Source organism: Dipodomys merriami, unplaced genomic scaffold (genome assembly GCF_024711535.1).
Source record: "Dipodomys merriami isolate MVZ:Mamm:240054 unplaced genomic scaffold, mDipMer1.0.p SCAF_49, whole genome shotgun sequence".
Lineage (NCBI taxonomy): Eukaryota > Metazoa > Chordata > Mammalia > Rodentia > Heteromyidae > Dipodomys > Dipodomys merriami.
In genome coordinates, this window is record NW_027206057.1 from 5,899,192 (window position 1) to 5,914,205 (window position 15,014).

The 15,014-nt window shown below is 36.0% G+C and overlaps 1 protein-coding gene across 3 annotated transcripts in view; it reads right to left on the minus strand.

Annotated features, from left to right (window-relative positions):
* Positions 1-2,957: 2,957 nt before the first annotated feature.
* Positions 2,958-15,014, minus strand: part of Stk17b (serine/threonine kinase 17b) — a 29,714-nt gene continuing 17,657 nt past the window's right edge. For all 3 annotated transcript variants that reach the window (XM_069995699.1, XM_069995700.1, XM_069995701.1), the window contains 5 exons: positions 14,811-14,955; positions 11,729-11,855; positions 9,960-10,008; positions 8,766-8,945; positions 2,958-6,129 (listed from right to left, as the gene is read on the minus strand). In XM_069995699.1, the coding sequence (XP_069851800.1) occupies positions 5,847-6,129; positions 8,766-8,945; positions 9,960-10,008; positions 11,729-11,855; positions 14,811-14,955 (784 nt within the window). In that variant the 3' untranslated portion in view covers positions 2,958-5,846. The remainder of the gene's footprint in view (positions 6,130-8,765; positions 8,946-9,959; positions 10,009-11,728; positions 11,856-14,810; positions 14,956-15,014) is intronic.

Genomic DNA, 15,014 nt, shown 5'->3' on the forward strand with positions numbered 1-15,014 from the left:
TAATATCCAAAGAGATGTTAGTATGGTCAAAATGATTATGAAACATAGTATAAGCTGATCCTCGCTTGGGGATTTCCGTTGTAAATAAAAAGCCCCAATTAATACTGCAGTAAAAAAAGCACGTTCAACATGGGCAAGCACCATGCTTCCAAAACATAATTGGGCATAAAAAAGTTTGCATGGCTTGCCACATTAGGAGGAATGTGAGATTTGGAAACAAGGATGGTGGTGTTCAGGTACTTCCAGATGCTCATAGCAGAGTACACAATGGAAAGTGGCTTTACCAAATAAGTCTTTATTTTAATCACAGACTGAAAAGTCAAAAAAGGAATGGCGGTCACCACTGTTTCAGGGACTGCAGTGGTCAGTGAGGTCAGGGCCAGCGTCTCCAGGATTCCCTCATCCTCTCCCTTGTAGTTACAAATGATGGAAATAGCTCCCACTCAAGATGTTGGGAGCAGTAAGCAATATTTCTGGTTTGCTTGGAGAAATCCAACCACCCAGCCGTACTCTAGTTCATCCCCTACTTCCAAGTGAGCTAGAAAAGCCCCTGTGGTGGAGGCAGCAGGGGAAAAAACTTGACTATGGCTGGTCAGGTAATAATCAAGAGTGTGTTTAACAATGGTCAAGGTTATCTTTGAGTCTTGAGTTGTGATTTAACACTTAGAATGTTTACCAAAAGACACCAGTAGAATCTGTTAGATGAAACCTGTTGTTTCTCTAGTAGGAAGTTTCTGTGCATGAGGAGCTGGACAAAATAAAGGATGCTATCATTGGACCTATATGAAACTCGTCTTAAGCTCAATGCTGTCTTCCTCCTCCTGCCACACACATTCCAGAGACAATGTTCACACCATTCCTCCCACCCTAACTCTTTTGGACCTACCTGAGCTCCTGAAGCTATGCTGTCTGTGAGATCCTGTGGTATTTTCAACACACACTAGAGAGTCAGGGGATGTTCTTATGGCTCACAAACTCAGAGATCTCTCTTTTTTTTTCCTTCTGAGGCTTTTCTATTCCTTCCTCCAGTAGATGTGTGTATTTACAAATAAAATACCCCCCAAAAGTTTGGGGGTTTCTCTCTGTTTTAAGTGCTATCCCACAGACCCAGAGATCTCTTTCTGAGGCTTTTCTATTCTTTTCTCCAATAGACTTGTATATTTACAAATAAAATCCCCAAAGAAAGTTTGGGGGTTTCTCTCTGTTTTAAGTGCTATCATATACTTCTGCCAACACCCAAAAAAATGCAGCCATATGATATGAAAAGGAAAAATAGGCAGGAATTGTGCAAAGGCATAAATTATACAAAGAATGCTTGGCTACACACTTAATAAACTAATCATGAAGTTGCTCATATTGAATCTCTCTCTCTCTTTTTTGGTCTCGGGCCTTGGTGCTATTCCTTAGCTACTTTTGATCAAGGCTAGTCCTGTACCACTTTGGGCCACAGCTCCACTTCCAGTTTCCTGGTACTTAAGTGGAGATAAAGAGTCTCACAGACTTCCCTGCCTGGGCTGGCTTTGAACCACAGTCCTCAGATCTCAGCCATCTGAGCAGTTAGGATTACAGGTATGTGGTACTCTTCCCCTACTACTTGTTGGGAGGGGGTCTTGAGGACTTTTCTTTTTTTTTTTTGGCCAAGGTAGTCCTTAAATGACAATCATATCTTTAAGAAAATGAGATGCAAACTGTCCTTTTATTTCTTCTCATTATGTATATGCTCATTGTTTTCAATATTGTCTCAAATATTTGCTGAATTCTGGATCCTACTTGTTTACATAAAGAGTTGATTTCGTGGGGAAGTATAAAATTTTCAGAAGAGTTAAATTATTTGTCTTCTTCTGTGATGATTGGATTTCAACCCCCTCCCCCCCAAAAAAAATTCCTTACTTTCTCAAACAAAAATTGAGTTCATCTGACAGAACTGTTCTCAGCTGCAATCGAGCAAGGCAGTATTCTTCTCCATTCAGATCTCGTTCTAGAAAATAAATGTCCTTTTGCAGTAATTTTGGTGCTCCTCTTCTTTTTAATTTTTCTGCTTTTCAATGTTTAAAATGCCTTGGAAGCATAATTCTGATGCAATTCTTCAGTATTTTTTCATTGAGTCTGGAAACTTTTATAGCATGAATAATGGGAATCAACTGCCCCTTAGTCTCCAACCAGATTATAACTTAAAAAAAAGAACTTCTTATTCATCTTGTATGTAATAAGCAATATATTGACATGTCCTAAAAGTTCCTATTATTACCAGAGAATAGACCTGCTCAAGTAGGGATGATGAATCTAGTAACTAGTGCCATCTTGGTCACGTAGTGGATGATAGGGTATGGGGTTTAACAGGCGGCATCTTGTCTTCATGATGGAGGTAGGGAAGTCCCACCTCCAGGTGATGGGTATGCTTGAATTCCTAAAGGCAGGGGTGGGAACTTGGACCATAGGTTACTGGACCTGCCAGTCTTGAGTCCAAGCTCCCAGTAACCCTGCCCCTGACCTGACCCTATTTAGGCCCAGACCTCCTCAGGTGTGAGAGATGCTATGCCATGTGACTCCCCGCTCTCCTTCAGTCAACATGGCGTCCCACTTCAGCTCTCTATTATTGTTAATCTGGTTTGTTGGTATTGTTTTTCTGCACTTTCTTTCCTCTCCTGCTGTCATAGCTCAGTTTTCTGACAGTGTTAAGCATATTTGCAGGGCTGCAGGTCTTTGTGACAAGTCTACCTGTGGTTGCTGGCCTTCTGTTAAAGACTCTTGATTCATCCTCTCAAAATGTGGCTGCTCTGTTTTCTCACTATATAACAATGCTTGTTTTCAAATTTACCTGGCTTTTCCAGTGGAGAAAACCTACTAAACATAGCTGTAATGGAAAAGGAGTTCAAAGACAACCTGAGCCAAAGGCTAGAGCATCTAGGAGAGAGTTTAGGAACAGCAAATGATTTAAAACACTGGACAACTATAAATGTAAAAAACAAAGTGCTTTTTAATTTTAGCGAAAAGGATCATTAAGTTGCTAATAAACAGTTTTCTAGGTTTTAAAACCTGGAATATTATATCTGTCTATATGTCCGCAAGCAACATGATTATTTAATGGAAGTTTAGGTGACTGAGCAGTTGTCGTTTATGTGAGATATACAATTATCCTTCTTTAAAATACTTTCATAAAATTTTAAGTTGATAACATTCTCCCAAATTGGAAGTCAAATTATTTTAATATAACTTGAAATGAAAGCACAATTGTTTACACAATAAGGACAAGTTACCAAGTCAGATATCAAAACAAAAATTCAAAAACAAACAGGAAATGGAAAGTTATAAAGTATCAATACCTATTAATGCTGCTTAGAGCAAAACTATTCAAAGTATAGCCCATGAACTATTTGCAATCTATCAAAGTGAAAGATGAAGGTCAGCAACATCTCTTATCATCCTGGTTTAGCTGACTTTCTTTCATACTAAGAACAAGACTGTTGACTCAAGTTCTGGCACAATCACCTTATCAGTTCACAGACTAGAGGAGAGGCACTGCTTGCTTTGTTTAAAATGTCAGCATTATTTTACTACTCAGAGTTAAGTAAATTTGAAGCAGGAAAAAGAATTAAAATGACAGTTGTGTTTTTATCTACACATCATATATTTTTAAGTCTCACCTATACAGGGATCTCACTCAAAAGGCAAATTCAATTTCACAAACTATCCCTATTGTAAGTTCTCTTCACAAGTGTTTCATTGTGCCCTAGAGACATATCATTTGTTTTTGATTGATTTTCTTTTCAAGGTTGGGAGAAAAAAAAAGAAAGAATAAGAATAATCTCTTACTAATGAATCTTTGCTAATGAATTCTCATGAATTCATTTATTTCCACATTTTAATAAGTCAAAGTATTTAAGTTCACCTTTAACCAAAGGCAGTTTCTATATTTTCTATGCAACTATTAGTTGCTATTTTACAATAAAAATTTTATGTTAGGAGCAAAAGTATAGAGGTTTGCTACTCTGTACTCTATAAATTAAAGGGGAAACATTTACACCATTTTAAGATTCCTTATAGAAAAAGAAAATTGGTCTAAAATGGTTTTTTAAGACATGGTTTTTAATACAAAATTCAAATATTTCTTCATTTCTAGTTTTTGGTTGGTCTGGTATAATTCATATGAAAACTTAAAAAATATATTATGGTCTTTTGGGAAAGACTCTCCAATGCCTAAACTACACTTGGACTGTCTTAATCCAGGAGACAAATAAATGGACAATCAACCAATTTAAAACAGTATCTATAGTGTCTATAGTTTCAATGGACCAACAAATGACTTCCTAAAGAATTTGTTTATTATTATTTACTTTTCATTAGAAAAGAGCTTCTTTGGCACCTGAGTTAAACACAGTATTCTAGACCAAAGAACCGCAAGTTGTTTAAAGATTGTAATTTATCTATACATATATACATATACCTATACATATACACATTTACATAAACACAAAGTACAATCAACTTTTCCATTGAAAAATGCCAAAGACTTAAAGGAACTTGATGAATATTTTTTAAAAGTTATATAAAGAATTTGGATTTACGAATTTAAGAATATAAAGGTCTTTTAAGTATTTTTTGATTCATTGGGGGAAATATGCTTTTGTTTTGTCAACATATAGTCTGATCTAGTGACATGTCATGAGATTAAGCACTAAATGGAAACCCATTGAAGATGACCCACAAACAAATCCTCCATAATACTCCTCCCATAATTAGTCACCAGCCACCAATCAACCATGGTGATCTCCCCAGACCCTTACTTGAATGACTCCCAACAGAAGACCATGTTTACAGGCCTCTCTGCAGGTGGCCTTGTGGGGAGGCTCCTTGCTGGGAATTGCACACAAGAGTTTTAGAAGAGCTTCATGTCCTACTTTATGCTGCTGCTACTGCTGACTCTGGCATTGTGTATCAGGCCTATTAGAGCTGTGGGGGTTTTTTTGTTTGTTTTTTAAATTCATACTTTTAAGAATACTCAATGAAGGCTTGTATTCTGAGACTTGGAAGATATCTAAGATTAAGTAAGCTGCCTGACTCTGTCACCATTTTCTGCTACATTCAATAAATATTTTTTATTGAGTAAAAAGGCAGTCTGTCCTGTCCATCTTAGCTAAAAAATAATGAACCTCAGTACTTGTATATGAGGCAGTTTCAATCTTCCAAATGTTATTACAGTTGAGTATGATGAGTGGGCAAAAGACATTTGTGTTAAAAGATGAAGATACTATTCTTTTCTCTGACTTCAGAGACTATCCTTGGCCTAGCTTCCTCTTCATTCTACAGAGCATGCCATATAAAACAAATCTTATGCAGTTTGAAAATAGTTGCAATTGGAAAATAATTTCAATTATAAACTGCCCTGAAGGACCTACAAACTTAGTATGTATTTTGTTTAGAATTTGACACCATTTTCCTAAACACAGTGTGTCAAGAGAGTCATGGCAAAGGATTCAACTTGGAAGCCAGTAAATCTTCATGTCTCCATTTTATACCAGCCACAATAAAACCTGCCATTTTTTTCCCTGATATGTCAAGCATTTTTATAAGTTCATCTGAACTTGAATTCTTTCATTAACATGTGAACTCAAATGTGTCATTTATTTTTTGTCATATATTTAAATATTTCCTGCTCTGTTGAACCATTTTAGGAGAGGAAATGACATGTGAGCAACTATAAATTTAGCATTAAAACACTTCCCTAAACTCCTCTATGCAAAAGTGCGTTTGTATAACATAAACATATAGAAAGCTAAAAAATACAATCACATCCTGGAGTAGATGACAAATTTCAGTCAGTCCAAACAAGTTAAAGAGAGAAAGTGCTAACAAAGCAGATCTGAAACCAGTTCATGAGGGCTAGGCAGAGAGTCATCAAAGCGAAACCTTTTTGAAACCATGCTGCTGTCCTCTGGGATATTCTCCTTGTCTTCCCGGTCACCACAGCTCCCATTACAAGAGGATTTACAACACTTGTCTTCAGAGGACCTCACGGTAAAATCTTGAATTTGAGAGGCACTGGAAGTTTCTTCAGGGTGAAACAAACTTCTGAAGTCCCACTGCTGTAGCCAAGAATGAGAAAGGCAGGTTTCCGCTGATGGTCTTTGCCTATGAGACAAACACCAAGGGAAAAATTGAGTACTAAAATCAAACTGAAACATTTTCAGTGTGGGGGGATTGTTCTGAGAAGTGGGTGTTTCTGGAGCTCAAATCCCTCAAATCCAGGCCTTGTCCAAACCAGGCAAGTAATACCACTGAATTACACCTCCAGTGCATGAATCTATATTCATATGGGAGGTATAAAAATGTCTTTTCTTTTAATAAGTCTCTTCTTGGAAGGACAACTTATAGGGCAACAATTTTTGGTGGACAAAACACTAATTTAATTAAAAATCTTCATTCCAGTTGGCCACAACTAGAAGACAGTAGAAACTACTTAATCCTGAGATTTCCTTTACTGCAGAAAAACAAGAAAATGGCAGATTTTTTTTTTTTTACAACAAATTGTTTCAGTTCAAGTGAAAGATGCCATAGCACTGGTAGCAGGTAGACAGGCATACACTACAGCTTTAAGTTTACCTGAAGGCGCAAAAGAAGTAAGATAAATCAAGGGAAATTTTCAGCTCTGTGTTCCAATTCTGCTGTCTGCTCATGTGTGGTTTCACCTTATATAGAAAATAGTTCCTGTGTGAGATGGCTGAAGGGAGGAAAAGTGGGCCCCTAGTTAGCCCTGACATGTCATGTCTTAAGGTCTCCGCTGCTCATGGAACTTATATATGAAACTCTAGTCAAAAGGCTTATAAACGTATGTTAGCCTAAGCAATGAACATTAGGAAAGTTAAACTGTTAATTGAGCTAGGCCAACTTTAAAAAGACAAGTATCACTCATATGTAGAGTTGAGACCTAATTAAAATAATAAAAGGACATGACAGTAAAAGGAAAACTGGGGTGACCAGCAAGACAGGGGGAAGAGAGAGTGACAGAGGGTGAATATCATAGGAGTATGATAATATACTTGTATGAAAATAACTTGACGAATCTTGCCAAAAACTTAATAAGGAGAGGGGAGGAAGGAAGGGGATTAAGTAAGAGTAATATAGATAGTTGAATTTGATTCAAGTTATATATGTATAATATGCATATATGTATATGTAAACATCTCAATGAAGCCTTTTGTACAATTAATTTATGGTAATACATTTTTAATTAGTAAATTTACAAAATCTCTTGGATTTATAAACCCTTTGAAGGAAAATGTAAATAAGTAATTTATATTCTGTATTACATTGGATTCATAAAGGTAGCAACATCTAAATCTTGACAAACAAAAGCTACTTTTTCATGATGTTTATCTAACACTTGGAGTGTTAAAATTTTGTTTTCAACTAAATTACTATAGTGATATGGTAAAATATCACAATTTGCAAAAGGATGGAAAACACTGAGCTATAATCATAACTGTAAGTTTAACACAAAAAAACATTTTGTATGTTTCTTTGTTTTTGTTGGTTTGTTTTATTGGCAATACTGGTGTTTGAACTCAGGACCTTGAGCTTACTCTACCACTAGAACCTATGCCTCCATCCCTACTTTTGGCTGGTTACTTGAAGATGGAATCTACTAGACTTTTCTTCTGGGGCTGGCCTAGAGTCATGATCCTCCAGATCTCCACATCCTGAGTAACTAGGATTACAGGTGTTAGCCACCATTACCAGGCAGTCTTTTGATTTTATGTATAGGGTTTTTTCTGATTATAAAAAAATTAATGTGCTTGTTATAGACATTTTTAGAATCTAGGTACATAATGTTTAAAAAAACAAAATAGCTTATAGTGTGAAACAATATTATTATTACTACTTTTACAAAATAACCATTCGTGATCAAATTATAACCAGTAAGAATTGTTTGGACTTAAACTAAATTGAATAAAATAATTTAGAAGCTTAGTCATTATCATCATCATCAAATAAGGAAATGGAGTCGTTTGTCAGAGGTAGAAAACTGAAAAGTAAGAAAGTCAGGATCCCCTTCAGGGCACATCCCAGCTTCTCTACGTGTGAATCCAGGCTACTTGGAAGGACACAGAACTGATCCTGGGTAAAGAGAAGCTCAGCTTTCAGTTTCCATTTTATTGCCTTGAAGTTATCAAATGAGTAAGGATCCTAAGCTATAGTTTCAAGTCCCTTGTATTAAAGGATATGATCATTAATTTTTATCTTATTTAACCATAAACCATTCACAATGAATTTATCATGGCCAGTCTATTTCTAACTATTTACAAGGATCATCTAGCTGAGAGATAACCCAAATCTTCCCTTCATTCTAAATTTCCTGCTATATATTTTCCATTTGAAGTTACCAATTCATTATTTAGTGATCAGTTCTAGCACCTGTCCCTCTATTTTACCAAAAACTTTAATATTTCTAATAATGATATATCAGTCTAGAATGTATCCTTTTTGATTTTTCAAAATGTAAGTTATTACCTTTTATTTTTTGATTGGCTGATATTAATTGTACAAAACAATGGGTTTCCTTAGGAAAATTTCATACATGTATGGATGAACTCTGTATCTGTGTATTCTGGTCATATTTTTTTCCCTACTCCCTCTGTCCCTTCTCCCAGACTTCTCTTCTCTTCCCAGTGGTACCCAATCTGCATGTAATGAAACAGGTACATTCTTGTAAAAATAGGTTCATATTATTTATCTTATAATGTTAAAAAACAAATATTCTTACTTACTCTGGATTTTTTACTAGAAGGCTCTGGATAAACTCTATGGCCAGCTGTGAGACTGATGAAAATGTTTCTTCTGAATAATCTACATTAACTTGAGAAATATTAAGATAGGTTTGTTGATGATCTTCCCCCACAAATGGTGACGTATGAGTTAACAACATATATGCGATTATACCAATGTTCCTGAAAAACAAAGGAGGAGAAGGGAACTTAAAACATACATTAATTTTAGAACACAGAAAGAAAATATGATCAATATGCTACAAATTCTCTTCATCAAATCTGATCCAGCTAAACAATGGACTTAAATTACCTGTAGAAATCATAATATTAAAACTGAAATAATGATATTACTTCAAAGCTTGCTTCACAAATTCCTAAAATACATCAGGTAATCTACTGTGCAGCCTCCGGCACAGGCACAAAACTGCTGTGGCAGTCTCTCAATGGTGCCCATGCTACATCGAGGATCTAGGAATGTAACAGAGGTTCCATGCAATTGGAGGATAAATAAATTTGACAAAGCACATGGCTGGACATATTTCTTACTATAAAAATTTTCAAGCTGTGAGTGTATTAGAAACCAGGTTGGTACTCAGGAACTAGATGAAGACAATATAGTACATGGCCCACACACTTACCTAGCCAGATATTTCTCTTAGGCAAACTTAGGCAGTTTCTCAGAACACAAGAATAAATCTAAATTTCCACTTGACCTATGAAGTTAGCTTCCCTATCACATTCTCTGTGTTAGCCACAAAAACACCCAATTCCCTAGAGAGTGTCCTTCATAAAACTGTGTGCACCACCAAATTTCTCTGTGTAGCAAATACCTTTGCCTAACTCTTCTATATGTAAACCAGATGCTTCCCATTGGCAGGAGGAACCTCACAAATTCTATCCAGGCTTTTGGACCACTGTATCTTTATAATAGAACATGAAGCAATACATGAAGGCTGTTTTGTTCTCTTATTCATCTGAATATTCATCACTGAAAGGGCTTTCCTATTTATTTTTATACCTTTGGCTCACAGTCTGTTACTTAGAAAGGGTGAATATGTGATTATTATCCTGGGGCATAATAATGATACTCGAATAAAATATTTTGAAGAAAACCTTATTTACACTTGAGATAAAGACTTTAGAATACACACTATCCAACTCTCAAGGAGGCATTCAGACCACACAGAGGCTTACCACATATCTGTTGCTGTGGTAATAGGCTCAAAGTTCAGTATTTCTGGAGCTGAAAATGAAAATAAAATTCAAATTCAACATCATTGACAAACGTTAAGTCATGATAATTATGGTAAGTCAGTAGTGGAGTTCATTTTGAAAAGTCAAGTGATACATGCTTAATAGAAATCTAAAACAGCTTTATTCATCTTGTGATGCTTAAACATTTTTAATATTAAACCAATTATATGACCAGGTTGTTCAAAATGCTGACAAAAAAACAAATCATTAAGGTAAATCTCAGGAAAAGACAATTATAAAGAAATAAAATGTTAGAAGGTAGAATTTTTTAAAGTTTTTTTTAACTTCCTTAGGAATTAATTTATATTGTTTTATTGGCTTAATTTAAGTTTCTATTTAGGGAGTAAAAAGGATTATCATAATTGTGCTTTTTAAAAAGCTAGATCTTCAAGAATAAATGTTATTCTTGCATTGTCAATAATCCAATTTCAGCCAGGCACCAGGGGCTCATGCCTGTAATCTTAGCTACTCAGGAGGCGGAGATCTGAGGATCATGGTTCAAAGACAGCCCAGGCAGAAAAGTCCGTGAGACTGTTATCTCCAATTAGCTACTAGAAAATCAGAAATGGCGCTGTGGCTCAAGCAGGAGAGCGCTCGCCTTGAACTGAAGAGTACAGGGACAGCGCCCAACCCTACAGTTCAAGCCCCACAACTGACAAAAAAAAAAAAAAAAAAAAAAAAAAAATCCAATTTTTTCAGTGATTAATGCCCAGATTTCTACACAGAGAAATTTCTGGAGCTTAATGTTTTTAATAATAAAGCCTTTGAGTCATATATATTGCCAACCTCATTAAATTAACTACTACCTTTAAACATTCTCTGAGTTATTTTATCAGTAATTACAACCATCTATTCTATAAAACTTTAGCTTGTATTAGCATGCAAAAGTTAGTATTTTGCTTTGCTTTTCATTTCTGGAAGATCACTGCTGAACTGAGTGATAACTATTCTGTTTAGTTTTCTTTTCACTATCTTTTCAATATCTATATAAACAACAAAGATAAAATTATTAATGATCTAATTTCAAAACATCTTAAAGTTATATACTGCTTCACACAACTTAAGAATCTTTTGCATGATCTAATTTATGGAGTTAGTACAATATTCCCAGACTGGTTAATTATGGGTAAAGTCCTAAAGAGAACTTTGTACCCTTCTTTCTGAAAATCCTATAGAAAGCCTTACATCTATCAAATAGTAGCACAAACATCAAACTTTCCTGCTGACAATTCCTCCTTGCAAATCAAAGATACTAGAGCTGCAAAAGCCTTGGAGGTAGGGCCAGGAGAGTAGAAGTGAGATCTCAGAAGCTGGCCTTCACAAGTAACCATGGACTATTTGATTCCATTTTTCTCTTTCTATTTCTTTCTTATTGCCTGTTTTCCCTCTTACCCATTTCTTTTCTCTTATGGACATAATTATTAAGCTTACGCACTTACTTTCTTGTGAATTATTATGAATGTTCTGTACTCAATGTAGTTTATTTAAATGTATCATAAGCATTTTCGGTGCTTTAAATTAAGTCCTGGAATTCCATGTCCTAAAATGCTTTTTTCCCCCTTCACTTTGAGGGATTAAATCCAGGGCCTCATACATGGTAGATAAATGTTTTACCACTGAGTTACACCCCTAGCCATAAAATAGTTTTAGAGAGGTTTCATTTACTCAATAAATTTCAAAATGCTATAGAAAATAAACGAAATCATTACCTAAGTATTCTGGTGTTCCCATGATTTCCCGCAGCTCGCATGAATTCCCAATTTTTCGCGACATTCCAAAATCCACAATTTTTATATCCCCAAGTGGGTATATACTGCTCAATAATATATTCTGTGGCTAAAGATAGTACAACAAAAAGTAAGAAGTAATTAGCAATACAAGAATACTAGTCTCACATTAGAGGTAAATTAAGTGTAATGTATTGCTTAGCTATGATGTATTTCATTACACAATTTACCAACACTTATTCAATTACTATTTGGGAAGAGCTACACATTTACTGATGCATAAAGTAACAAACATACTAAAAAAAAGATTGTTAGTTTGGAGAAAAGAGAAGCCAGACATATTGATGATACAATAATAAGGATATTGTAATAAAGATAAGACTACCTAATTCTGATATAAAGAAGTCCAAGATGTTTGTGCAGTAGAAACGATGCCTATGTTTAGTTTCAAAGACGCACAGGAAAAGGCCGATGAAGAAAGTGCTCTGGAGTAGCACAAATGACAGCATAAAGGAATGAGCATGTACACACATTTCTAGAAGGAGAAAATGGCTCATGAGAGTATAATACTTCTGGATGAGCTAGGCCTCGCTGTTCCCAAGTTCCCAGTTGAGAGCATTAAAATGCATGGTACACATTCATAAGGAAATGGAAAGATTTACTTTATTTAATAAGCCAGACCCAAAGAAACATAGGTTGCATGGTTTCCTCATTTGTGGTAACTAGAATGTGCCTATAAACCTACAAGTAAACACACTGGATGGAAAAAAAAAAAAAACAAAACACTGGGACATGATAAATTATACAAGTGTCTAGGCATTCACACAGTGAGACCAAAGGAGTATATTCCTAGGAGAGGATCACAAAGGTACAATAGCTATGTGCATATATAAAATAATATTTATTGAAATGAACTCCAAGAAATGGAGATGAGGTTTTTTTGTCTCTGTTGCTATTTTTTTATTTCTTTTCCTTTGTCTTGTTTGTCTTTGGTAGGGAAAGGACGGGGGACACAGAAATGGAAGGACAAAAGGTGAACAAATGCAGCAGTGAAACTCACTAGACACTATGTTGAAAATAAACTATTCAACTTGTGGGTGGGGACAGGTGGGAAAAACCTGGAGAAAGTGAGGGAAGAGGTAACACTGTTCAAAAAGAAATATACTCAGCCGGGCGCTGGTGGCTCACGCCTGTAATCTTGGCTACTCAGGAGGCTGAGATCTGAGGATCACGGTTCAAAGCCAGCCCGGGCAGGAGAGACCGTGAGACTCCTATCTCAAATAAACCACCAGAAAACCGGAAGTGGCGCTGTAGCTCATGTGGTAGAGCGCTTGCCTTGAGCTGAAGAGCTGAGGGACAGTGCCCAGGCCCAGAGTTCAAGCCCCACGACCGACCAAAAAAAAAAAAAAAGAAAAAAAAAAAAGAAATATACTCGTTATTTGATTTATGTAACTGTAACCCCTCTGTACATCACCCTTACAATAACAAGTTTTTAAAAAGAAATAAAAAAAGATGCATGGTACACTCCCCATCCATCACCTCTCAGACTATGTGACTTTGCTTGATTATTGTAGGTCTGTGGAGTATGACGAAGTTCCTTGCTGCTATCAAAACCAAAGATACATGTAGAGATTCTGTTCTCAAAGTCTCTCCCAACTTCTGAGAAATCTTGTGTTTATTATTAAATCGCAGAGACCCTTACAGAAGAGACTGCAGGGGTAATTTTAGTTCTTCTGTCAACTTCAGGCTTTATTATATTAAAAAATCACATTTACAAGATACCCCTGACTTCTAGTGTTGCGTGATGCTGTATAATGCACTTGGTTTATCTGTGGCAGGAGAAAGACCCAAAGGAAAGCAGATGAGAGCACGATTATCTTGGTATTTACCATGTGGTTTCTGTTTGAATATCTTACCAGTAGTGAAAATGGTAGGGCTGCTAAATAATAATCATTCTTCCTCCTCCACAGAGAAATATTGTTTTTCTGTCCAATACAGAAAACATTTGTTCTTTCATTTGAAAATGTTTTGGCTTGTTCTGTCTGGGGTTTGACTGGGATCCTATCTACACTTCCCATGTAGTTGGGATTATAGGCATGTGCCACCATGCCTGGCCCTTATTTTAAAGATTTTACAGGACATTCAAATGGTTTTCAACTTGGAATTAGAAAAAGGATTTTGAAATTAAGAGACAGGCATGAGATATAGGTAGTGAGTTTTAGAATTATTATTTTTATTATGAAAGTAAGAATGGAAACCAAAGGATCATACAGATGCAGACAATATACAGAAAGAAAAGTCCAATGTTCAAAAAATAAGGCAAATCTGGGTGCTGGAAGCTCACTCTTATAATCATAGTTACTCAGGAGGCTGAGATCTGAGGACTGCAGTTTGAAGCCAGCCTGGGCAGAAAAGTCTGAGAGACTCTTATCTCCAATAAATTACTCAGAAAAAGCCTTGAGCAAATAGAGCTCAGAGAAAACACCCAGGCCCTGAGTTTGAGGCCCAGGATTTGCAAAAATAAAATAAATAAAAACATAAGAGGCAGATTAATACAGACTTTAAGGTCTTTGAGTAGCTGTGGCAAGAAGACAACGAGAAAGGACAAAGCATGAAAAGTCAGAGTTGTAGAGGTATGGTCAGGGAAGAATGATCTGGAAGGAACCAAAGGTCCCACATCCTCAAGTGAAAGATGAGTAAGAATAATGGGAGCCAATGGCACATCATCAGAAATGGAGATAAGAATTAGGTATTTCAGAGATACAAGTTTCATAAAACAAGAAGGTCTAAGACACTGCCCTAAAAGTGAGATAGAGTAGAATGACAACAGGATTCAAGAATGATACAAGAATGATTTTTTTAAATGCTCAGCAATTAATCTGAGCAGCTCACACATGCAGCCTACTATCTGCCGAGAACAAATGCAGTCCATGTAGCATGCAGGCAGGCAGAGTGCAGCAATGTAGTCCAGATGATGAGGACATGACTTGTCTATCAATACCAGCCTAAAACTGTGCCAAAAGAACAACAGTGCCATGTGGCTTTAAATCGTACCCTACCTTACCTTTAAATCAAGGTGTACAATGTTATTCTGATGTAGGTAATAAACTCCTTCAAGTATTTGTTTCATAAGTCTGATAACGTCATTTTCAGAGACCATTTCAGCCAGTTCGGGCAAACACAAGTTGAAAATTTCTCCACCTGCAGCACTGAAACAAAATTTTAAAAAAATGTACCTAAAAAACCATCATTTAAAAATTTTATAGAC